The sequence below is a fragment of the Oryctolagus cuniculus genome, chromosome 4 (genome assembly GCF_051225735.1).
Source record: "Oryctolagus cuniculus isolate XC-2025 breed Fujian yellow rabbit chromosome 4, ASM5122573v1, whole genome shotgun sequence".
Lineage (NCBI taxonomy): Eukaryota > Metazoa > Chordata > Mammalia > Lagomorpha > Leporidae > Oryctolagus > Oryctolagus cuniculus.
In genome coordinates this window covers 52,114,517-52,141,786 of record NC_142870.1, presented here as the reverse complement: position 1 = coordinate 52,141,786, position 27,270 = coordinate 52,114,517, and the positions used below count along the sequence as shown (strand labels likewise).

The following is a 27,270-nucleotide window of genomic DNA, read 5'->3' as shown; positions in this document are numbered from 1 at the left end:
GGATGGAGTTCCAGGTTTCTGGCTTCTGCTTGACTCAGCTTCAGTTTTTGCAGGAATTTGAGGAGTGAACCAGTGGATGAAATATCTCTCTCTATCTCTCCCCTTCTTTTTCTCTTCCTCTTTCTTCATCTCTCTGCTTTTCAAATAAAATCTATAAATATATTTTTAAAAAAATTCTGACAGAACCTTGTAAACTTATAACTTTGTAAGTGAAAAGTGGAAGATTTGAACACTATGATTACTGCTTTCAATGTCACTTTCCTACAACAATTATACTTTTTTGAAACTAAAGTTGCATTCCAAATCTATGAAACCATTTTATTTTTTAAGAAACTAGTCTTCTTAAAACTCAAGGCCATTTTTCTAAGTATTCTCTGGGGGAAAAATAACCACCTAACAAATAATTCTTCAAAGATACATCATTTTTACTTTAAAAAGATATTAGGCAAATAATACATTTCCAGGTTCACTACAAATATATAAAAGCTATGGGAAAATGGCTTATGGTTCAAAAGAAGGGGATTTTAAGATGCTATCCTTGTAAGTGCTCCAAATAAAACAGAAGTGAATAAAAATCATAGAAGCTAAAGATAGTTAATATACTTATTCTAAATAGAACTTGAAGGCAAAATTAAGTAATTTTCTTTATGAAACATTACTGTTATGCATACATTTTCTAGTTTTGTGGTCATTTATTTAAAAAATTCCTTTGAAAATTACACTTTGGTAGTAGCACATTGGTTACTGGTTTCCTTTACTTGGGACATTATTCTTTGAATTATTTATGTTGGTGATTGATTGCATCTTGTAATATTCTTTATTACTCTTGCCTCTGTAGTAGACATACATCATGCTAGTGTAATTAGTATATATTTAATTAAAATGCTGCTATTGCCTGTGTACCCATAGTAAGAATTACTGAAAAACTGAGAGGAGGAAGGCCGTTTTGAAAATTGCTTTGGTAGAATACATATTCAAATCAATGCAAAAATTCCCTCTGTAATACGGAAGGCTGAAATAATAGGAATGGGCTTTTAGCAATTTACTGTATCTTATACAGATCATTACACAAGGACCATTATATAATAAAGTAGAGTTTGGGAAATCTAATCAGAGACAAAAATTGGAAATGACTGGACTCTCTGAGTCATAAAATCACACTGCATTTCTAGGTAAGTGGATTCTACATATCCATTCTTCTTGGCTAAAACACTAACCCATAACTAAGAAAGGTTAGAGAATTATGAGGACAAATGAGAAATACAGGAAAAAGGTTATCTTCATTCTTCTTAAATTCTGAAAAAAAAAGGGACCATTCAGATGAGGTCAAAAGGTGGTTACCAACCACATTGCCCATAAAAACAAAACCTTAAAGCTAAACTGCATCCCGGCCCTCCTCATCTCAGGTAAGCTTTAGAAAGCAACCTAAAGCAAAACTCGTTATTACATAAAAGGTTGTGGAAAGAAAGGAAGAAAAAAATAAAAACTCCCGAAAACAAAAACACTGAGGCTGCACTGTTTTCTAGTAAGCTTCAAATGACATGCTCCCTGAGAGTGGCTATTTGTTTAGGAAACTGAACTACCTTAGGAGCATATGCCTAAATGATGCCACACTCAGGAGACATTTGGGTTTCAAACTGCTTCTAGATGACAAAAAAAATCTTTTAAACAGCATCAGGTCAGGGGGAGAAAAAACAAAATGAAACAAAACCCAAGACTCCAGTCTTGCATTCAGATCATTAGCTCGAGCTAAGTTGCTTCTCATGTTAGTGCTGCTGGTTTTTCCCCCACATATTAGCTCTGTGGGGATTTGGTTATTTAATGTTGCCTGCTGTTCATGTTTTGCTTCCACTTTCTTCTGTGAGGCACATTACACGGTGTAAGTGCTGGAGGGAAGAGCTGCAGTGCCCTTGGTGTCATCCTTGGAGCTTATGTGGCTCTGGCATTAAAACGTGCTCCCATTATGTGGTAAATAACAATTATTTTGAACCTGGATGAAAATAATACAAAACATTACCCTGGAATACCTTATAAGAAAAGGAAAAAAACAAAAACCTTCATACACTAGAAAACAGCAAGGAGCCATGCACCTGCAATTGTGCCCATGGAGTGTTTTGGTAATGGGCTACCTACATCAATCATTAGAATCTGATTAAATATGTTAAAAAGTATAAGATAAAAAGATTTCTATTTCTAAACAACCTAAACAGCCTTGAGTCAATCCATTTCTTTTGCTAATAGAAAACAATGACAATGCTTCCCTTAAAATACAGCGGCATGCACAATTGAAAATGTTCTGATCTCATCAAGTAGATTTTTGTGAAGCTGCTTTGAAAATTAGACTTCTACAGTATAGCCTAGTGGTGAAAGCATAACTTGGAAGTAAACAGGGGCTTGAACTTCGATTACACCATTCAACAGCTTTATAACCTTGAGTAAGTTACTGATACCTTCTAAGTCTCAGCTTTGTAATCTGGACATGAGAGTAATAATAGTATCTACTTCAGAGAATTATTTTGAAGATCAAAATGCTTGGCTCATAATAAGCTTAGAAAATACAAGCTATTATTGTTACTCATTAATTAAACATCTTCTAAGTACCAGGTGCTTTACATACATTATCCCTAAATCTTTTAAACACTGCAATCGAGTTTTGTTTATTTATGCTTTTTTTTTTTTAATTTGAGAAGTAGAGAGATGGAAAGATAAATAGCTTAAATCCACTGATTCACTCTCCAAATGCCTGCAGTGGCCAGGACTAAAGCCAGGAGCAGGTAATGCAATATAGGTTTTCCTGATTGGTGGCAGGAACTCAATTATCTGGGTCATCACCACTGCCTGCTAGGGTCTGCCTTAGCACGAACCTGGAGTCAGAAGTCAAAGCCAGAAGGTGAACCCAGGTACTCTGCTGTGGGATACAGGTGTCTCAACTGTCATCTTAACCATTAGGCTAAATGCTCACCTCTGCAGCTGGGCATTTTGAACCCTGATACTATTAATATTATAAAAAGCCTAATCCATCTGCCTAATATGCGGCTAGTGACTTGTGGAGCTGGGATTTGAACCTAGACCTTTCTAGTTTATAAAGCAGTGACTCTTAACTGTGGGTGATTTTGTCCTTATCTCCAACTGAGCAATACCTGGAGACATTTTTGGTTGTCACAACTGGGAGAGTGCTATTGGCAGCTAGTGCGTAGAGGCTGGGGATCCTGCAAAATATTCTACAAGGCACAGGACAGATTTATCTGGCCCAAATGTAAATAATTCTGCAAGACCCTACAGTACTACTGGCCTTTCCAATATAATCTGTGGCTTCATTAGACTATAACCATGCACACTGTTAATGTTTTGGTGCCATATGACACATCACTAAATAATTCTGCCCCAGAAAATGATGTATACCAAAAAGGGAAAATGTAATACACCTTCTGTAAGTGTGACCGCATTCCTTTGGGGGATTTCCTTGCTCATGTGCTCTGACTGTGGGGGAACTGCCAATCGAAGTGCTCCATCCACCTTGGAATGCACAGACTGGCACATGAACCTAGCTGGGCCAATCACAGTATTCATTTCTCTGGCATGCTTTTGGTGCACAATTGGGTAGGCCAGCTACAGTGTTCTCTGGGACTGGTAAATAAATTTTACAGACAGATATTCTGCTGAGGTTGCTAACATGGAATGTCTAGCCCTTAGTCTAACTAATACAGCAAAGAAAAATTTACTACTAGGTGAAGTGAGGTCAAAAACCTAAAGAAGCACTAAGAATCCTGCATGATTCCCTAAACTATGTTTGGAAATATTTGCCTTTTTTTTTTTTTTTTTGTTAGTTTAGGTTGGGTTTCTGTCACTTGTAATTGAAAGTATAGTGAGCAGGGACAGACATTTGGCACTGGCTAAGGTGCTGCTTGGGCTGTATCCATTGCTGTATTTGGAGTGCCTCTGTTCAAGTCCCTACTCCACTTCTGATCTAGGTTACTGCTAAGGTACGGAGAGGTAGCAGTTGGTAGCCCAAGTACTTAGGTCCCTACTACCCATGTAGGAGACCCAGATGGAGTTCTTGGTTCCTGTTTTTGGCCTATCCCAGCCCCAACTGTTACAGGTATTTGAGGAGTAAACCAATAGATGGAAATTTGATCTCTCTCTCTCTTTCTCTCTCTCTCTCTCACTCTGTCAATCTTTCAAGTAAGTAAAAACAAATAAAACATTAAAAAAGAATTCTGAATAATACTCTGTATGCTTTCTTTCTCTACACATATGCATATATATGTGCATACATATTGATTTAACTATGTTCACACAATGTTGTTTCTATCACAACAGAAACATATAAATGTGTATGCATATATATATAGAAGGCACTAGTCTCTTCTTGATGAGTGTATAGTGGGAGTGAGGGTGGGGAGGGCGTAAAGGTTTGCAAGCACCAGAACTTCATCTGTCCACCTAAAGAGTGTGTTGAGAGTGAGCACTGGTTTTTCGAATTACCCATCACTCCCTTACAGGCATGCTTGGTCCAGTAACTGTGACAAGACTAATAGGTAACTGTGGAAGGGCTAATTAGATGGCAACTGATGTTGTTTTTTGTTAGTTCTTTTAGCTACTAGTTGTGTGCAGTCTGTTTTATCTCATTTCCTTTCCTTCATGTACAATACCAGTGACCTTTGGGAAATTTGTTATATTATTCACCAAAGCAGATTCTGCAAATTCAGAATTGTTCATTGTAATAAAATATATGCCATAGTCTGTAGAATGGAGACACTATTTCATGAAAACTATCTGGAATTTCCTAAACTCCCATAAAAATCGTGAAGCATGGTAACATTCCATTTGATCTGTGCTCATAGCCTTGTTAAACACACGGTAATGTAGTAAAAATATATAAAATATTCAAACAGAATATAGTAGAATTTTTGCTATCACATTACTTTCTTTATTTAAACTGCACCTTGGTGGGAAAAAGTGAAAAATAAGACTATACTTTAACCATATAAACAAGACACGCAGGACAAATAGAGAATAGCCAGTGGTTGGAGAGAGCAGCTGAGAAAATTCTGCTTCCAAACAGAAATTCTGGTTACAGGATCTGTCACAGATATGCTGACTTCCAATCTGTTAAGTTAAACAGAATTTAACTCTCTCTACTGCAGCAGCAAAAAATATTCACGAGATACATGAAAGATGTCAGCTCTTACTACTTTCCTTTAGTCTTGCATCAATCAGAAGACCTCAAGACTGAGCTTTTTTTTTCTCTCCAAACTACTTTTATTTTTGTCTCTTCCTCCCCTATTCTCAGATTTTTGCTTGAATATTCTTTGATAACCCACACAAAGACCATGAAATGCACCAACTTAGGCCCCACATGGGCTTGGAAACCCCACCAAGCTCAGGGTGGAGCAATTGCTCAGCCTTGTGCTGTGGACACTGCAGTCCTGAAGGAATGATCATGGGCTTCATGTGAGAAGTCCATTCCTGGCTGCAGCAGCTTCTCCTGCCTCTAGATACAGTCTCTGCGGCCACATGAAGTGCAATAGATGAAATCACTCTCTAGATGGTCATCTAGGACACAGATCATCAAGGTACCTGGCCAGAATGGGTGGGAGGTCCAGGAAGGGAGGGGCTGACAACAGAATCTGGACTACTACTGCAGGCAGCAATTCAGAACAATTTACATAGTGGTCTAGGTTCAAAACTACACATTTGCTTTTTTTTTTTTTTTTCAGAAGCTGCTCCCTAAAAATCTGTCTTGTGATCTGACGTCTTCACTTGTAGCTGTTCTGCACTGTGGAAGCCCTGTCTCAATCCTGGCACCTCCAAAGAGAAGCAGCAAAGTTCTGAACTTCCAAAAAGAACAATTTGGATCTTTCCTTTGTTGAGAAGAGTGTATTAACTATTTTCTCTGACATTATAAAATCGTAACATTGGTATCATTAAAAAGGGACATTAAAGTCATCTAACTCAGTCCCCTTATTGTATTTTTTCGTCAAGGAACTGAGGTACTTTGAAAAGTTAAATGATTTTCACAGTTGAAGTACAGTCTACATAACCATGGTCATGGTTACTAAATGGTTACAATGGTTACAATGTACCTCAGGTGCTAGGATAATCTAGGCAGTAGGAAAAACTAAGAAAGTATTCTTTATGTTTACTTGTCAAATCCTATTTTAAGAATGATTATTCTAATAAGAATGACTCATTATGACTTTTATGACCATAAAGGAATGACTTTTGTGAATATATTTTATAATATATTCATATAGGTACTTAAATCAAACCCCCAGTATTCTTTATCTTCCTGTCTTGCCCTCCTCCCATAGAATTTATTTATTTATTTCATTTATGGTTTGCTTCCCTCCCCTTAGAAGTCAGCTCCATGAGGGCAAGATTGTCAGCCAAACCCCCATGGAAGACACAAGTATTCCCTCTTTTCTTCTCCTTGCCCAGGAGTTTCTCTAGAAGTTGATCAGAATTCTTTTCTAAGGTCACGGACAACCATTCCTTACACAATTTCAGGGAAACCATGCCACTTCCCTATGCCTCAATTTCAGGACCAATAAATAAAGTGATTGCACTGGATAATCTTCCCTGTCCCTTGTGAGTGTAACATTTGTTCACTGCTGTATTCCTAGTTCCCAGAATGGAGAGCACACCTGATAAATATTTTTAAACGGATTTGTTAGAACAGTAGTACTTGCATGTAATGAGAAAATTAATATACATCATTTGTGAACACTCAGACACTTTTTACTCATATAGGTATGCTACTGCTCTGACTTCGGCAATTTTTAAATTTTCAATGTGTCAAGGGACTGGTTAAGACGAAGACTGAGTGGGGTATCATCTGAGGAGGGCACTTTTCAGAGCAGCAAGCGGGATCTTGTATTCTGGAGGGGATTTTATTTGGGAGACTTGTTCCAGTAGCAAATTTTTATCAAAATAGGGTAAGTAGGCAAGAATTACCTTGGATATAGAGAAGAACAAGAGCTATGGTGACTGAATTCAGGGCTTTCATTACCTTATTCAATTAGTTAAAAAATAGAAGAAAAAACCCAAAAACATGAATTTTTATCGGGAATGAAATTTCTGCTTCTGGAATTCAGTTTTAGGAAGAGCTGGAAAGGTGTTCAGGAATTGCTCCAAACAAGGCCTGGTGGCAGGGAAGGGCAGTAAAATCCTTCCAGCAGAATTCCATAGAGAATATTAGTCTCCAGGTAAATAACCTGGATCCCAAATGTCTAACTGTTGAGGGTGAGGCAGAGGTGGCTAGAAACAGCACACTTTGTACTTACTGCCAAATTCTGAAATGTCCAGCCAAGCTGGCTTTGTGTTTTGACAATATGTTCTGGAGAGCAATGACTGAGCAGTGTGTTTGACCTCAAACCTGCTGCTGCGTGGGTTTCTGGACCTGGCATTTTCTGCAGTATCAGCAGACATTTACAGGACTAAGTGAGGCTGAGCTTCTAAAGCAACAACACGTGGCAGGTAGAAACAACAGCTTAGACTGGCCATCTAGACTCCAGTCTTGTCTATACCCACATTAGAAAAACATACATTTTTCTCTCTGAGAAAGTCCTTAAACTGCTCGGGCAATATGAGGTTGAGATGGCACAGTAAGTTGAAGGTTGTGGGATTTCTCAAGTGATTAACTGGGAGAAGGGAAATCGTAGTGGCAACAGTTGTCTTCTCTGTATGTTCAGGGATTATCTATAGGTATGCAACCTTTGTTAGCATATATGAACATTCAGAATCACATTATAGGTAATTTCCCACATCCTTATCTCAGGAACCATCAAACACTTTGAGGAAGGCAAGTGAGTAGACAAAGCTTGAATTCTGAGATGAGGAAGGGGACAGTGCATTTGTTTGCATTATTAGGGAACTCATATCTTCTGACTGCTGCTTCTACCAATGTGGATTGGTCATAGAGGTTCCATGTGTGAATTAGATTGTTTTGTAATATTATCAATCACCAAGGTAATTTGTATAGGCAAAACAGAATCAAAACATTACAGAAATGGCCGTGTATCTCCAAAGAACTATTCTGGTTGACACAGACTGATAACACACTTCCTGAAAGCATTCACTCTTTTCCCTCTAAGTGATATCTAGTCCAAATTAATTTGTTCTTTACCAGGTGCATCGAATTGTACAAAAGAAAGGAAAGGTAAACATTGCCATTTCTTTTGTCTTACTTGGTGTTCAAGGCTATTGCAAAAGCACAGTGATGCTGCATTAGTACAAGTGTAGAAGTGTCAGCTGCGGGGGACGGATCTGGCACCCACCTGACAAAGCCCATCAGCAGGCTCCTATGACACCAAATACAGATTAGAGAGTGGGAGATTCTTTGGCTTCTCACATTTAGTCACTGACCCTAATCAACTTTCAGGCAAATGAAGGCTAGCCTGAGTGAGGACAAAAGGCCTGTTCCCTCCCTCCCCAAAGCTCCAGAGTTTATGTTCACAAAATGACACTGTAACTATCAGCAGCACTCACGTCTTGGTTAGACATTTCCCAGTAGGGTCTCTCTCCATAGGACATGACCTCCCACATGACAATGCCGTAGCTCCAGGCATCACTCGCCGAGGAGAATTTTCTGTAGGCTATAGCTTCTGGGGCTGTCCACCGTATAGGGATTTTCCCACCCTGGAAAACAAATTGGAGATTTCTCAGCTGCCTCACAATTCTATTCAAAAATAAATTTGTATTTCCATTAAACATATTTTGTTAGAAAGATCTAAATACTTTATAATAGCATTGGCATTCTATGTTAAAGTAAAGCGAAAGCTAGAATACTGTTAAAGTGTCAGAAATATTTTTCCTATAGTTATGCAGTGAAAAAGACTTTAATGGGAAATAAGTCACACTTCAGAAATATTTTGATTCATCAGAGAAATTTATTTTTACTTTAGACTCACACAATTAAACCCACTATTATGCCATCTGAAGAAAGTTCCAGATTATAGGACATTAAAACTAAGTATCATTCAACACTCATTAAACATTGTATTGCATTTATAAATAATAATGAGAATAAGCTCTAACTTAATTGAAGAAAAGTGGTTAAATACAGAACTGAGACATTCTATCAACTCACTTTTTATCAGCATTTCATTTTCTTTTCATCTGCAATGACTGCATTTATTTAAATACTCTGTAACACTACACAAAGAGCACCTGAGAAGGATAACCTTTTTTGAACCACTGTAGGATACTTTATATTTTTGTTCTTCAGTGTTCAAGTTAACATTTGAACATATTAAAGAGATTAAATTGCACGAATTTAATCTATACTGTTCAAGTATTAAAGTCTGCCATTTTGTTATACTTAACTTTTATTAACATTTATTATACATTTTATTACTGAAACACTCTATAAATCCTTTTTTTACTGCAATGACAAGAAGAAAATCATTCATCCATTAGATTTATAATCTTTAAAGTCTTAGCAGCTTGGAATTTCAAGTTCAGAGGATGAGGGCAACCTTGGCACCACTAGATGGCGGAAGAGAACAAAGAGCTGCTCCCAGACAGGCGTCCTTTCAAACCGGAGTTGGCTTTGGTTGCTAAGAGTTATTTTTGACAGTAGGAACCCCCCAGGATAAATTTTAATTTTTTAATTATTTATCAGCATTCTCATGGTCACATCATCTGCTTACCCAATGTGTGTAAATTCCAGTGTTAGGATGAATAGGAGTAGAAAGAAACAAAGTGTGTGGACCTTGAGGAATTGAGGTTAAACAAACTCCATTAAGAGTGAAGCTGTTAGTAATCTAATTATTACTCATTTAATAATTGAAACACTATTTACTTTAAGAGTAAAGGGGTTCATGAGAATTTCTCAGGTATGAAAAGCCAAGACACTGTGGCAAGAAAAAAATGACCTAAATGAAAGATCTCTGTGAGAGAGATCCCAGTGGAAAGAACGGGCCAGGAGGTACCTTTGTCTGAAGGGAGGAGAGAACTTCCACTTTGATTATAGCCTTGTCTAAATAGGGTTGGAGTTTGTGGACTCAAGAGGCTTCCATAGCCTTGGCAGCTCATGACAAGAGCCTCGGGTGATTACTGATGTCATAAATAAGAGTGTCAATTGTTAAATCAACAACAGGAGTCACTGTGCACTAACTCCCCATGTAGGATCTCTGTCAATTACAGAGAATTAACTATGAGTATGTACTATGAGAATTAATAGGCCCCTGCACCCACGTGGGAGACCCAAAAGAAGCTCCTGGCTCCTGGCTTCAGATTGGCACAGGTCCGGCCATTGTGGCCATCTGGGGAGTGAACCAGCGGATGGAAGACCTCTCTCTCTGTCTCTACCTCTCTCTGTAACTCTTTCAAATAAATAAAATAAATCTTTTAAAAAAAGAGTAAAGGGGTCCATCTGAAATAGGAAAGATTTAGTTTTCACAAAGCAAATGAGAGCGTTGATGGAACACTCAGTTCAAAGACTTGTAGCATGGGATTGTGAGAACCTGGGGGAAAATACTGAATCCCAGGCCTCGATTTAACAAGTGAGTCAATGAGTCCCGGATTGAGAGATGTAGAGCCTAAGACTCCTCACCATCTCTTTAGGTAGCATTATAAAGCATCAATAAAAAGATGTAAATACTTCAGTGTGGGTGAAAAGTTCAGTGAAATGAACTTTTGTTTCTTGACACAGAGGGTTTACAGCCATGTATCACAGCAGCATAATGAAAGGGATCCTGAACGCTGAATATTTTATGCTTTGGGGTAGAAGTTAAAGACAGTACCAAATGAAGACCTGGAAATTAAATTTACAAAGTTGGTGATGGCAGCTGAAGAGGATGTGGAAGTCCAGGGAACTGCAAAAGGAGAAGTTTCATGCTTTTAAAATTTTTTTTTTTCATTTATTTGAAAGGAGTTGGGGAGGGGAGTGGAGGGACAGAGAGAATGAGAGAGAGAGAGAGAGAGCGAAAGAGAGATCTTCCACCTGCTGGCTTCTTCCCCAAATGCATGCTGTTTCTGGGGCTGGGCCAGACTAAAGCTAAGATGCTGGTACTCAGTCTGGGTCTCCCTCCGGGGAGGCAGGAACCCAGGTACTTGAGCTGTTACCTGTTTCTTCCCAGGGAGAGCGTTAACAGGAAGTTGAGTTTGGAAGTGGAGCCAGGGCTCAAACCCGCGAATTCTGATAAGGAACAAAGGTGTATCAAGTGGTATCTGAACTGCTGTACCCAATGCCTGCTGCAGGATTTATTCCTGAACTCAGAGTTGGGCTGCCACAGCCAATTAGCATTGGATAAATAACAAGTGTCTTTTCAGAATAAGCATGTGCCATAAAGGAATTAGGTTTTTTGGTACCTGGGTGTTTTTTTTTTTTTTTTTTTTTTTTTTTTTGACAGGCAGAGTGGACAGTGAGAGAGAGAGAGACAGAGAGAAAGGTCTTCCTTTGCTGTTGGTTCACCCTCCAATGGCTGCTGCGGCCGGCGCACCACGCTGATCCAATGGCAGGAGCCATGTGCTTCTCCTGGTCTCCCATGAGGTGCAGGGCCCAAGCACTTGGACCATCCTCCACTGCACTCCCTGGCCACAGCAGAGAGCTGGCCTGGAAGAGGGGCAACCGGGACAGAATCTGGCACCCCGACCGGGACTAGAACCTGGTGTGCCGGCGCCGCAAGGCGGAGGATTAGCCTATTGAGCCACAGCGCCGGCCCGATACCTGGGTTTCAATACCTGGGCAACCTATGTTTTTAGTTGTTAAATTTAACAGCCCTCATCCAAGGCATTAAAAAAATTCAGAAACTAGAACAGTATAAATGATGTAACTAAATATACAGAAATATTCTGAAAACAATTGGTATAGTCTTTATGAGGGGGCAAGGACATCCCTGCTTGTATTTGCACACTGGTATTACAGCATCCTTTATTTGTATGCTTGTGGCTCAAGTATCTCATTCTGTGGTTCTGCATACTGATGTCACACAAGACTCAGATTTGTTTCAAATATGGAAGCCACATTTCCAGGAAATTAAGACCAAAGCTATAGATAGACCTCAGAATAGATGCAAGAGCCACAGTCCCACAGGCCTTTCTGGCTCTGGATCTTTCTTTGTTTGGCCACAAACAGTGCGTGGAAGTGTGAACTGCTGGTCTGCCAGGCTGTTCCTTTGCTGAATCTTTGTGAATTCTATTAAGATAGGCCAATCCCAGAGTTAGCGATTATTTTATATTCATTCACTTATAAATGATATCTCCTATTTCATGTGAATGAGCCACATAAATTCCTCTTTCAAATAACTTGATATCACATGTCAATGATAATGCTATCACTATCCTTCATAAGATTTTATTTTCTCCACAAAGGGAAGATATTACAGAGTATTTGATTAATAGCACTGTTACCTGTTGTGAGCTGAATTGTGGTCCTCCTACATTCAAATGTGGATGCCCTAACCTCTAACCTCCAGTGTGACTATATTTTGAGATAGTTTTTTTTTTTTTTTTAAGCTAACTAAGGTAAAAGGAAGCCCTAGGATAGGCCCACAATCCAACATGACTGGAGTCCTTATAAGAAGATGGAAAAGGTGTATGGGCACAGAGGTGAAGCTGTGTGAGGATATCCTCAGAAGGAGGCAGCCATCCACCAGCCACAGAGAGGCCTCAAGAGAAGCCAAGCCTGCTGACACCTTGGTCCCGGACTTCCGGCTTCCAGAACTGGGAGAAATGTTGCTGAAGCCACCCAGTCCATGGTATTTTATTATGGAAACCCTAGGAAACAAATACGCTATCCCTTTAAAAAGCCATAATATTTTTCCAAGTATTTTGTTCAAATAACATTGCAAAATGAACAGTACACTGATATTTCAAACTCTGTTCCAAGTATTATCTTGAAATAAAAATTGTGAGCTGGAATAAAAAAAAATAGGAAAAAGTGGGACAAAAGTTGAAAGTAGGAAATACGATTGTAATTAACAAAAATGCATGATAGCATGAACCTGATGCTGCACAAACTAATAATTTTGAGCATATATGTGATAGAGAGAAGCAAGCATTCCATTCAAATCTTCTTTTCCAAGGCTGTCTAGGAATATAGTTTCATATATAATTCCGAGATGAGGCAGAAAGGCAGAGGCCCATAAAACTATCACTCTCTTTCTATTTCCTCCACTAGCGGAGGTGCAGAAGCCCAGTCCTTCTTCTTCTTAACTGAATGTACCAACTTACGCTTTTTGGGAGTTAATCTCACTACATGTTTTTGCCCATGATCTTGAGTCATAGATAGAAATAATGCACTAGGGTATTTTTCCTCAACGCATCAACTACAAGATGTTCATTTCAGGTTTTCAGAAGGAACAAATAGTACTTTAGTTTTGAAATCACAATCATTGGAACATTACATGTTGCTTTACCATATGGTTATGAAAGAGAAAAAAAGTTACCAAAGATGCTAATCAAAATGATTAAATGGAGCTCAAGAGCCATATGTACTAACACCTCCCCTCTTAGAGAGAAAGATAAGACATAGGAAGTAAGCAAACTAGACTGCTACTGGGACCCTTATTAGTAAGCCTCTTTTCCCACTGTTTTTCAAATCATATATACATCTGTTACCTAATAAGTAGGTATTGGTTGAAGCTGAAAAAAGTGTTTCGAGGGGAACCAAGAGTACTATACACATGTGTATACATGTGTACCCTGTGCACTGGAGATGAGTTGTATTATAGGTACACTTAACAACTAGGATTTAGAACCCAACCCTGTAATATTCAGAGGAGTGACTAATCACCTGATATGTACTAAGGTTATGGAGGCTTAACATGGAAGCCAAATAGAAAAATTCCATAGAGAAGCAAGAACATTTTCCAGGTATTTGTCTAATCTTCATTCACCAGATTTGATAGTTATTCTAAAGGTAAATGGTGGGGGCTGGTGTTGTGGTGCAGCAGGTTAAATTACCACCTGCAGTACCGGCGTCCCATATGAGCATCACTTTGTGTCCCAGATGTTCCATGTGCAATGCAGCTCTCTGCTAATGAGCTTGAGAAAGCAGTGGAGGATGGCCTAAGTTCCTGGATCCCTGCCACCCAAATGGTAGACCAGGATGGAGTTCCTAGCTACTGGCATTGACTTGGCCTGGATCCTACTGTTGCTGCCATCTGGGGAGTAAACCAGCAGCTAGAAATCTCTTTATTTCTGTGTCTCTCCCTCTCTCTCTGTAACTCTGTCTTTCAAATAAATAAATAAACTTTAAAAGAAATTAAAGGCGAATGGTTTGAATAGACAGTAATTTGCCTGAAGACTTTCCTTTGATTTATTTCTTCAATCTATCTCTGTAGTAGTCAAACTTCAATGAGTAAAGAATATGTATTTGAAGAATGTCCAAGGGCAATTTTGATTAAATATTTTTCTTTATGAACTGCAAATTGTGAGATGTAACTATATTGTATTCATTGTGTTGGAATCCGCGCTGGGGTATAGTGGGTAAAGCTGCCACCTCAGTGCTGGTATTCCCTATCGGCACCAGTTCAAGTCCCAGCTGCTCCACTTTTGATCCAGCTCCCTGCTATGACCTGGGAAGGCAGTGGAAGATGGCCCAAGTCCTTGAGCCCCTGAACCTGTGTGGGAGACCAAGAAGAAGCTCCTGGTTCCTGCCTTCAGATTGGCCCAGCTCTGGCCATTGTGGCCATTTGGGGAGTGAACCAGTGGATGGAAGACCTCTCTCTCTCTGCCTCTGCCTCTCTGTAACTCTGCCTTTCAAGTAAATAAATAAATCATAAAAATAATTTATTGTATGGCTGTGGGAAAATCCTAACACTTTGAGTCTTGGATTTCAGATTTTAATCACCATAAGACAATAAACTGTAATGTGTGTTACCACTTGCCTACAGTTTCTGAGCTTCCATTAAATTGTAACAAGACAGACCACACAAGTGGGTACTTGACTGTGTCAGCTAACAGTCTGACAGAAAGGATGACAGACATTCTCTTGGATCACATCCTTGACCAGTAGTTAGTGGTCTTAGCGATCAACCTGAGTGGTTAGCAAGAGGTAGCAAGAGGTAGAATAATGTAAACACCTTTTTTTAAATATTTCTTTCTTTCTTTCTTTCTTTCTTTCTTTCTTTCTTTCTTTCTTTCTTTCTTTTTTGATAGGCAGAAATAGACAGTGTGAGAGAGAGAGAGAGAGACAGAGACAGAGAGAAAGGTCTTCCTTCCGCTGGTTCACCCCCAAGATGGCCGCTACGGCAGGCATGCTGCGCTGATCTGAAGCCAGGAGCCAGGCGCTTCCTTCTGGTCTCCCATGCGGGTGCAGGGCCCAAGGATTTGGGCCATCCTCCACTGCACTCCTGGGCCACAGCAGAGAGCTGGACTGGAAGAGGAGCAACCGGGACAGAATCCGGCGCCCCAACCGGGACTAGAACCTGGTGTGCCAGCACCTCAGGCGGAGGATTAGCCAAGTGAGCTGTGGCACTGGCTTTACCTTTTTTTTTTTTTTTTTTTTTTTTTTTTTAAGAAGGCAGTAGCATGGATAATACATCTTGGAAAGATATAGAACCAAGACATCGATTCTCTCTCTCCGCTTTTGCTTCTGAACTCTAAATGAGTTACCACTGGGTATTTGGAAACATTTTTATTTTTTTATTTTTGACAGGCAGAGTGGACAGTGAGAGAGAGAGACAGAGAAAAAGGTCTTCCTTTACCGTTGGTTCACCCTCCAATGGCCGCTGTGGCTGGTGCACCGCGCTGATCCAAAGCTGGGAACCAGATGCTTCTCCTGGTCTCCCATGGGGTGCAGGGCCCAAGGACTTGGGCCATCCTCCACTGCACTCCCGGGCCATAGCAGAGAGCTGGCCTGGAAGAGGGGCAACTGGGACAGAATCTGGTGCCCCGACCGGGACTAGAACCTGGTGTGCCGGCACTGCAAGGCGGAGGATTAGCCTATTGAGCTGTGGCGCCGGCCTGGAAAAGTTTTAATATGGGGTCTTATTCATGACAGAAAAAGAAGGAATTCATATGAAAGGATTTCCAATTTTACTATTTCATTTCGGTGGTATTTTCTGTGAGAGGTCATCTGGTTTCAGCAGCATTCGTGCAGGGAACAGCATTGCTGGGCCTTCTGCCCAGTCCACTGTATGTATGGAGAAGACACAGTGATTCGCAGAAAGATATCTCAGATTCTGGTTACACAGACAACCTTCACCAAAGGCATATTCATCTCTCTCTTAATCACTGATCATGAAAAATAAGCCCACGTCTTAAGCATTTCTTCTTAGTTTGCATTCCCAAAACAACAAATTCTAGTGCAGAGTTAGGCTATACTGTACAGACCTCTTAAAATGGCTTCTGCCTCGCCGCTCAGAGAACAGCATGCACACCCCTCTTTCACTGAGGTTCATCTCATCTAGAGCAGCTTTGTAGCACTTTGAGAGGATTTACCCGGTTCTAAAATACGAGCATACCATCCGTCCTCACCTGAAGGAAGACTGAGGACTAATGATGGAATGAATTCATTTATAGTCACAAAGGAGAAACTTCTCATAATTTGGCTTCTGGGTAACATTTGCTAAATGAGTTAATATATATAAAGTACTTCTTAGCTGTTGGCACATAGTAGGCATTTAGGTACTGTTTTTGTGTCCTTAATTTATGTATTTAAATTTGTGGAGTGGATTAGCTATCAAGGGAGTGGGTTCTTGCTAAAAGCATGAGTCAGGCCCCCCCTCCCTTCTCTCTCTCATGTTCTCTTGCCCATTTGCCCTGGGATGAAATGGGCAACAAGAAGGTTCTTGCCAAATGTGGGTCCCTCAACCTCTGACTTCCCACCTTTAGAACTGCAAGATAAGTTCTCTGTCTATGCTTCTCAAACAAACAAATAAAAATTAAATCTTCTGTTTATAAATCTACATCTTAGGTACTATGTTATAGCAACACAAAATGGACTAAGACCATACCAATTTTGACAGGATGATATGCATTATAGAAATCTGTGGCAAATGGCAATGTGTTAGGTAATAAATACATGGAACTAATCTTTCTAAATAATTTTATATAAGACAAAGACTTATTGGCATTTTCCCCTTGTCCCAGGCGTTCATTGCTTATACTGAAGGCATTTCTATAGGTGTTCACTGAAATCTAAGGGCTTGGGTTTTATGAACCCAGAGCTCACCAACTGGTTGGCTTTGGACTGAAAATAGGCCTGCAGTTAAATTTTTCAAGGCTTTTAGTGTTTTTTTTTTTTTTTTTAAAGTAAGTGAATCTTAAATGTCTTTAGACAGGGCATGAACTACCCAGGGCTCCACAGCTGCATCCTCTCGCCCAGTCTTTCATCAGATACATCTGACCTATTTCCATTATCTTCCTGGTCCTGTAGGCATTGCTGTCCCACCCACTCCTCCTTTTACTGTAACCCAACTCCCTGTTCTGATTATGAAATAAACAATTATCTACTTTTGGAACCTATTTTAGAAGGTATTTTTCAAAAAGAATAGGAACGGATGAGAAATGATTTCAAGTAAACATGAATAGCTAAACCACTAGCTTCATTTTCCTTTGTTAAAGAAATTCTTAACTGCGGCAAGACTGTCTCATTCTCCTCTCTTCACACTACATACTTGAAACTACCCTACATTTTTACACATTGTTTAAATGTATCAGAAGCTCAGTGAATGCTAGTTTTTGTCCCCCTAATAAAAACAGAGTGTATATTAAAAGTCTCAAGAATTAGGATCCCTTTAACCTGCTTCCTCCTAAATTGCTCCTGAAAATAATTCTTTACCATCTATTTCTCAGTCTTCACTTTCTATGAGAACATAGGTGCTACATCATTGAGTGACACTATTCTGGGGGATATCTGTTAAATTAGATTTTCTGTTCTGTCCTCTAAGGCAGATAATGCATAGCACAATGTTACTATAATATGGGAAAATTAAACATATACATTACTATGAGGACTGCCATTGGATCTGAGTATAGATATCCTAAAACACTGCTGACAAGTATAGGCAAGGTTTTTAACACAACCTATTACTCGTTATGGCTTTGCAAATGTACAATATGGTAAAGTCCCAGGGGGACAGCTGACAATACACAGTTAAAGATATTGCTCCCACTCTTCTCTGGACAGCAGTGCTCTTCCCAAGCATCTGTCTGTCTATCTGTCTCTTTTATTCTTTCTCTCTTTTTAGTCCAGCACTGCAGAAGATGAGCTACCCCAGCTCTCCCTCTCCAGTGTATTTTAATGAAGTTTTTAAAAGCTTCTCATCGACAGTATATGTATTAGCACAAAAGTAACACAGTTTTATAAAATGTACCATACAAGTCACAGAAGGAAAAGAGGGATTAATGGTTTCAGGCTATTGGCTTTTGTTAGTATTGAATCTTTAATAATTCTTCAGATACATAATCTTTGAGAGTTTACAAAATATTTTTATCTCAATGGCCTCAAATTGATGCACAATGTTAGATAGTAAAAACTTTGTTTTCTTATCATGTGGCATTGTGAGAATACTATTGATAAAAAGCAGTGACTAACACTTGCACCATCTCTGGTGGTTCATTGTATGTGTCAACTTGATTGTGTTAAGGGATATTCAGAGAACCGGCAAAACAATGTTTTTGGGTGTGGCTGTGAAGATGTTTCTGGAGGAAGAGACTTGAATTAGAAAATTGAGTAAAGAAGCTAAGCCAGAATGTGGGTTAATAGAACTAAAGACAGAGCGTGAATTTGTTCTCTCTTCTGGAGCTGGAATGTCCATCTTCTCCTGGTCTTGGACATTAGAGCTCTTGTTCCTGGGAATTTGGACTCTAAAGACTTATTCTAGTGTCCCCCTGCCATCCCTGTCCTCCTCCCACATTCTCAGGCCTTTGAACTCACATGGAGTTGCTCCAGCAGCTCTCCTGGTTCCCCACCTTGCAGATGAGATATCATGGAACTTCTCCACCTCCGTAAGTGCAGGGATCAGTTCCCACAATAAGCCCCCTCATACATCTGTGTATACCCTACTGGCTGTTTCTCTGAGAATCCAGACTAATACACCATCTCCATCCGTGGTTAGATACCATTTATTTGGGAAGAAATTAGATACTATCATTAGAAAAATGAATTGCATAAAGTGAGGCATCCTGTATTTATATGATTATCTTTCAATTTCTGAGGGGGACTGGTTCCAGGACCCCCATAGATTCTAAAATCCATGGATGCTCAACTCCTTTACATAAAATGACAACAGTATTTGCACTGTAACCTAAATACATGCTCTCTCACATACTTTATATCATCTCTAGATTATTTACAATATCTAATACAATGCCAATTTATTGTTTAGGGAATAATCAGAAGGGGGCAAAAAGGTCTGTACATGTTCAGCACAGGTGCATATTTTTTTCTGAATATTTTTGTTTCCCAGTTGGTTGAATTTTCAAATGCCAAAACTCATGAATATGGAGGGCAACTATGCTAGTGTTGTTAGCAAATCCTGTTTTAAAGACTATTCAAAGACTAAAGGGAGAGAAAGAATGTAGGACTTGTGGTACACACAGGGGTTACTCTTGTAAGTCCCAGGGTGCTTATATTGGAGAAATAGTATGCACTGTGGAGAAAGAAAACACTGTGAAGTTGACACCTGGCTTCTCGCCCCTCTTTTTTCACTGGTTTTCTGTGTGATCTTGGGCAAGTTACAGATTTTTCTGTAAATTGAGGGGATTGGGCTGGGAGATCTTACAGTTCATGTGAAGATTTAATATTCTCTGGCTTGTTAATATACATATTTAAAACAGAAGGCACAACCTTCATTCTGTCTAAGGAAACACAGAAGGGTTAGTACAGAACTTGGTTGTTTCTGTGGCACTGTGTGCCCATAGGTACTTTTCACATTACATTACACTGATCCTGACAGATCCATGGTGCTTTGACCAGACATATCTGAGAATCAGGTCTTCTTTTGCAGCTGTCACATGTAATGTTATGATACATGAGTTCAGAGTGGAACTGTGACCTCAAATTACCCATTGTCAGAAAGGCTAGCTCTCGGTATAATCCTAAGAGGAGAGACAAGATGACATAATGACATCTTTAGAAGCAGTCAGTTTGGGAGCAGCTGCTGAGACTGATGAACATTCAACAGAGGAGAGAGTACCATCTTTGAAAGACTGAGGAAGCATTTCTCTATGGGAAGCGTAGGTCTTTGGAACGTACACTCAAAGGTGTACCAGAACTTTAAAAATAAGAGTTTGGAAGTAACTGGATCTGAAAATAACAAAAAATTTAATAAAAAATTTTAAGTGAGACTGGCTGAATTGTTAGAATGCTAGTACTTTGAATAGGCTTTATAGTTGGCATACAGTGAATAAGCTATGGCCAAAAATTTACTTATTCTCACATTCACAGTTGAGAACATTGGCAGTTGAACTTTTGTTCATTCCATTATTCCAGCCCGGAATTCTGTCTTCTTAACTTTTCTCCTTTCTAAAGCCCATCAGTCCTTCAGATCTTAATTTCCTCATGACTAAAGTAACTGCTCCTCTTGTGCCTTCTTGTGACACTTGTTGTCTGTTGCATGTGAGACATGAATCATCCCTTTGTTCAGTGTAAGGCACCCCATGGTACATCTCTGGGTAACCACTGTAGTTATTAAATCAGCTATCATAGGATTGCAGTGTTTGTGTTCAAGTCATCCTTATCTTACTTAGTAATGACCTCAAAGTAAAAGAGTAGTGATATTGGCAATTTTATTATAGTATATTGCTCTAATTATTGTATTTTATGATCAGTTACTGTTGTTAATCTCTTACTGTGTCTAATTTATAAACTGAACTTTATCGTGCATGAACACTTAGGAAAAATAGGTTTACTATCTTTGTTTTTCGGGAATCCACTGGGGGTCTTGGATATATCTCCTGTGAATAAGGCAGGAATACTGTCTCCCCAGAAAGGTTATAAAAACCTTGTAGGGTCTTTTATTCTTTATAATCTACTTTACTGTATTTAGCATGGTGCTATGACTATAATAGGAATTTAATGATTATTTGCTGAAGGGATGACTGGATGGGATGAATTAGGCAAATGATGTAAAATGAACAGCAGTCTTGGAACCACACTATATAAGAGGAATTCACATTTTACTTTTCAGTTCCTTCTTAGTCATTATTGTGAACTTGGTTAATGATAAGGAAAGGAAAAGAAGGAGAATTTCCCAGTCTGAATTTTCAGTTCATATTGGGCATCATCAGAGAGGCATTGAAAATCACAGATAGCAATCATTCACTCATTCATTCACTGACTGATTACACATTTTCAGGATACATCTCCATGCCAGGTACTACAGTCACAGGAGTCCTTGTCCTCAGCAAGATCACATTACAGCAGGAGAGACAATGATGTAAATAATAATGGCAGCACAGAGGGTGAGGCCTCTAACAAAAGTCTCTACCAGATTGTGCTGGTGGCCAAAAGAAAGGCGGGGGGGGGGGGGGGGGGGGAGGGGGGCTAGCAGCACTTTGGGATGACTGTAGACAGAGTGAGAGAGAGAGTGAGAAGGAGAGAGACCGAGCGAGCAGTTTTGCAGAAGAGGTATTGCTTTGGTAGGGTGGAAAAATAAGAGTTTGACTATAAAGACAAGTAGGCCAGGGTATCCATTCAGAGAAATTAATGAGGTTAGAGGCACAGAGGAGTGGAATAGCACCATGTATCCAAGGAGTGGCAAGCTATTTGAAATTGCTGCTGCTTGGTGTCCAAGGAGGAAACTGATGGCTATGAAGTTGGAAACATCAGCAATGGTCATGGAATTAGAGGCTTGGTTAGATATTTAGATTGACAGGCCACAGGAATTTACAATGTCATCATCACTTGAAATGTGTTTCTAAAAGATGACTTCTAAAATTTGGGTTGCATTTGTCACTATTTCTATATACAAAATCAAACAATTTGGTTGCTTTCCTCATTTGTTTTTGTACTAGTTCTGTTGTTGCTTAAATATCTGCAGCTTGTGGTAAGAAGTGGTATAAATTTATATTCATTAAATAAAAGTTAAAAAAAAAGAAGTGGTATAAATAAGTTCTTTTTTTTTTTAAGTGTAAAAGGATGACAGGGATCCTAAATCTCTCTTATGACCTTTTGCACTAAATGTGTAATAAAAAAATAAAATCACTTTAATTCTGGCAGAATCACCTGCAGTCAGTGTGAGCAACCATGCATCACACAGAGTAGGTTGAAAGGTCTAATTTTACTTGTATAATGCATTCACTGTTTTGTAGCAGATTTTTCCAGTGAATACCGTTTGGAAAAGCAATGCTTTTAGAAACAGCCTTCTAGCTCATTTTTCTCAGGTTTAAGTGTATCATTTGTGTTCTGAAGCCTTGTTCATTGTGGACAGCAGATGGCTCTGGAGGACATCCCTGGAGTGCTGAGTGGTGCAAGAGGACAGGAGCTGGATGCACTTGACCGCAAGTAGAATGAACCAAGAAACAATTTCCATCATCTTTCAATGATGTCACAAGCTAATGGCAAAGTACAGTCTTAAAAAGAGGGTTTACGCATTGTAGAGTGGGGTTTTTGAAAAAATTAACCTTGGGGCCAGCACTGTGGCATAGTTGGTAAAGCTGCCTCCTGAAATGCCAGCATCCCATATGGACACTGGTTTGAGTTCCAGCTGCTCCACTTCCAATTCAGCTCACTGCTAATGTACCTGAGAAAGCAGTGAAAGATGGCTCAACTGCTTGGACCCCTGACCCCATATGGGAAGAAGATACTGGATCTTGGCTTCAGTCTGGCTTAGCCCTGGCCATTGCAGCCATTTGGGGAATGAACTAGAGGATGGAAGATCTCACCCTTTCTTTGCCTCTTCCTTTCTCTCTCTGTAACTCTGCCTTTCAAATATATACAATAAATCATTTTCTTTTCTTTTTTTTTAAAAGATCAACCTGAATTTCTAAGAGTCCTTTCCATCTGCATCTTGAATGTTTCTCAGCTTTTTCTTATTTTACTCTCTTTCTTCTTCTTGATGCATTTTCTTTCTTTGGTTCTCCATTCTCCTGTTTTCTTTCATTCTGTTGTAGCTCACAAATATTCTTTGTATTTATAGACTAGAAATTCCCTGAGGCCAGGGTCTTTGCTTGCCTGGTTCTTTGCTATCTACTTAGTGCTTACAAATGAGCCTGAGCATAGTAGGTGATCACTCATGATTAGTTGTGTGAATGATGGAGATGTGGCATAAAATCATCACAGTGTTAATCATCTAATGGCAAAGTGGCACACACTAAACAATGCCATGAAGTGTGATAGACACCATGATGGTAGAGATTCAGGAACAGCTTCTAAGAGAAACTGAAGACTACGCCGGGACCTTATAAAAGATTGGAATTAGACAAATAAAATAGGTGTGAAAAAGGATGGAATAACTGGTGGAGGAAGCAAGACTGGGACAGGTGGAAGAAAGAGCATAACTGACTCGGAGGTACTGAGAGAAGCTGAGTGCAGCAAAGAGCAGAGGGTGAGACAGGGGAGTGGGGAGAGATAAGCTAGAGAACAAAGCAGAGGAGAGATCACCATAGGCTTCCTGAGGCATTTAGAGAATTTTGATCTCATCTTGGGACAATGGAAAGACACCCAGCAAAGGCTTTATGCAAGCAGATGCTACATCATGGTTTTTGTTTTTATTTTTTTTTTTAGGTCACATTGTCTACACCGTGGATTTAGTAATGGAGCAATAGCAGGGAAATAGAGGGACAAGTAGAAGCTGGGAAAATCAGGCCATGTCTAAGAAGCTACTGCCATTATTTCATGACTCTATAACAGTCACAAATGACATCACAGAAGTAATTTGTCTTTCTTTTACCTTTTTCTTCTAGGTAGGCCCTCAATAAATTGGGTGAAAGAAGATCTTCTTTTCTTAGTCTACTGAATCAAAAGCTAATCTCTTCAGAAGCACCCTTGCAGTCATACCCAGAAATAATGTTTTACCAGATATTTGGGCATCTTTTAGTTGAGGCAAGTTGACAAACAAAATAAACCACCACATCTCTAGAATGAGGCTAACTAGACTAGAAAAATTTCCTATAGATATTCAAAATTATTGTACTATTTAAAAACGATTTAAAAACAATCTATCCTTGTCCATTTAATTCTTCACAGCTCTGTGTGACCATAGTCTGAATTACATTTCTTCTGTAAGTAGTTTAGCTGAAGGAGAAGAAGGGTAAGTACCCAACTACTTTTATTTTGGTTTCTCACATACATATGTGTATTGGGTGTATAAGGAAAGAAAATTCACTCAGACAGGTTGCTTTTCAGTGTCCTAATTTATTAAATTTTATAGGATCAACTACTCTTACTCCCTACCCCTAGCCACAAATCTGCTCAGGACAGAGGACTTCACATGGGCTCAGTTATACTCTAGAGAAAAGGACCCAACGTCAAGTGGCTGAAGCACGTCAAGGAATCCAAAACAGCAGTTATGATTACCATGAGCTTTACCCACTATTTACGTACAAAACAAGAGACATGATTGTGTTTTTGATAAGGTGGCTTTCATCTATATGCTTTTGTCTAATTTTTGTATTTTGCATTTTTTTTTAAGTTCACTGGTGATTTTATAGCCAATGTTGGCTGGAAAGCTTTATAGGATGTGTCAGTTGCACTGTGCTCAGTTCTACTTGTCATACTACGGCTCTAAGTAAACATCTTTCACAGCATTAAACTTGTTCTTATGTCTTTCTGGTAAACACAACTGAACTTAAAGCAGAGCCCTGAGAATTGAGGAAGAAAAATAAACAGCTTTGTGTAGAAAAATACCTGAAGTGTGAAACCCAATAGGCTATCATGAAAACTAACATCCTCATTTTTGGGAAAGTTTCTTTCATTTGAGGAAGGCTGTGCTCAGAGTGTGCATCTGGAACGTGAGCTCAGTCATCTCCACTTAGCCTCTGCTAGCCATCTGCGAGCTGAGCTGTCCGTACCCACAGCCGTGTGGGCCAGGCTCACCCTCCTGACAGGCCCTTCCCCAGCACCTTCTTTTCTGGAACCTGGGGGCAGCTTCATGTCAGCGTTGCAGTGTATTAGCGTGGGGGTCAGAAATGCTTCCCGAAGGCTGACTGCTTTCTGCCCGAGTTCAACCAATGCTGTCGATCTCTTTCATAAGAGCTAAAATGATCCCACCCTCTCTTCCCCAAGAGTCTCTTAGAAAGGCAGGATTAACTTTTACAATTTAGGGAAAAAGAGGTATCTTACATTTAGTACAATGGGTGCTCATATTATGGAGGATAAAATGGTAACAATAGCCTAATCCCATTACATTTGAATTCCTTTATTTACAATTTTGGTTTATTTTAATAGAAAGTCCTGAAGATTTTAATAGTTCATTCTATTAAATGATGAGATTTATGAATTAAGTTGTTAAACAAAATGTGATTCAGTAAACTTCTGGGGAGTGAAGCCAGAATGAACAATATGCTATCTCCTAATGTAAAGCCATTGGGATAACAATATAAGAGAAATACTGGTTAGCTTGCTGGACCATTAAATGACAGAAAAGGGGTAAAAATTAATCACTAGGCATTATAGCAAGAACTAGATTACATTTTAAATAAGCAGAAAAAATTTACTTCTAAAAGTCCCCTCTGTACTTAGATTTATACGCCAGGATTCTTGGTGTTTAAATTTTTGCTGAAACATGCTGCAGTGCTTCTTGGAAACATCATGTTTTTTAAAAAATTCAGAACTCCACACTTAGCCCTTTTCTAAATGCTCATCTATTTTGACCAGATGCTTAGTTTCCAAAAGTATTACAGAATTTAAACATTGCATTTATCTTTTACATAAAACTTTCTCATTTTGTCAAATGAGAACTTTCAATAAGTAATAAAAATTCTCATTAGTAGGTCTGTTATAGCAAATCACTTTGGTATTAAAGGAGAAAAAAAATTTTTCTCTGTTCTAATACATTGATCTTCACAAAGGTTGAAAGATAATAAAATATCTGATAAAAATGCATAGCTTTGACCCTCAAAATCCGTGTAAGTGAAAGGGGAGTGAATATTTCTGAATGCTAAACTCTGTTCTACAATCATATTTTCTTGGCAGGCTGGTTTAAAGAGCTTTATATGACAGTCATGTTATGCTAGCCTTGACAGTACAACTGGGTGAAAAGATTCATTTCTGCTTTTATATTTAATTGGAGTATAAGGGTCAGACTGTCAGAGCAGGATACTCTTGCCAATTTTCTGGAAGGGCTACCTTTGAGAACACTGGATTAGGAATGAAGCCACCCGAAATTTTCAGCTTGCCATTGAATTTATGAATTTGGGAAAATGGCTAGGTATCCCTATACATTATTCCCATCACCTGTGATTTAAGGAGTTGATTGCATTATGCTACAAGGGAGGGGGGTGATGGAAAGGAAGAAGGAGTTATAGGTGAATCTGAAGGTCAAACAGTCTGAGTTACAGTGTGTGACAGCCTGAAAAGTGAAAATATCATTATTAGACAAATGTAAATAGTATTAATGTTAATTTTAGTATTTAAAATGAAATATAATGAAATTTAACATGAAATGTAAATATATATTATATATATTCCATGATCAAGAGACATGTTAGACTACTAGTTATCAAACTATAGTTTTATATTTATTGATGATCCAAAATATATATTAAATATAAGCTATAGTAAAGAACTCATACATTCTTGCTGAAAGGTTAAACTCAGTGTACTTCAGTAAAGGAAAGTTAGTAATTAAATGTCTTGTCTGGCCATTTAATCTGACATCCTGCCCCTTCCCCACCAGCCCTGTGTGCTTCCTGAGAGGGAAAGCTCAGACAGACATCTTTTGAGCTACTAAGATTTGTTGGGTTTTGGGACCACTAATACTGCTAGACAGGCAACCCCTAAAGCTATCATGGGGGTGTTTTCCTTGTCCATTAGCTCCTGCTTGATTCTTCAGGATTAATAACTGTGCAGTTCTCCTATCTGAATACTTGTTTTACCTCTATCTGGTTTATAGGTCTCATCAGAATAAATGGACATTGGAATTCTTGACCCTAAATTCTATACATTATGTCTTTTTTTCTTTTACTTTTTTTTTTGACAGGCAGAGTTGGACAGTAAGAGAGAGAGACAGAGAGAAAGGTCTTCCTTTTGCCGGTGGTTCACCCCACAAGTGGCCGCCAGGGCTGACGCGTTGCAGCCAGCACGCTGCACCGATCTGAAGCCAGGAGTCAGGTGCTTCCTCCTGGTCTCCCATGTGAGTGCAGGACCCAAGCACCTGGGCCATCCTCCACTGCCTTCCCGGGCCACAGCAGAGAGCTGGACTGGAAGAGAAG

General features: G+C 39.2%; 1 protein-coding gene across 5 annotated transcripts in view; it reads right to left on the bottom strand.

Moving 5' to 3' along the window:
• EPHA6 (EPH receptor A6) overlaps positions 1 to 27,270 on the bottom strand; it is a 1,031,027-nt gene that overhangs the window by 32,758 nt on the left and 970,999 nt on the right. For all 5 annotated transcript variants that reach the window (XM_051859384.3, XM_051859387.3, XM_051859383.3 and 2 more), the window contains one exon: positions 8,491 to 8,640. In XM_051859384.3, coding sequence (XP_051715344.3) covers positions 8,491 to 8,640 — 150 coding nt within the window. The remainder of the gene's footprint in view (positions 1 to 8,490; positions 8,641 to 27,270) is intronic.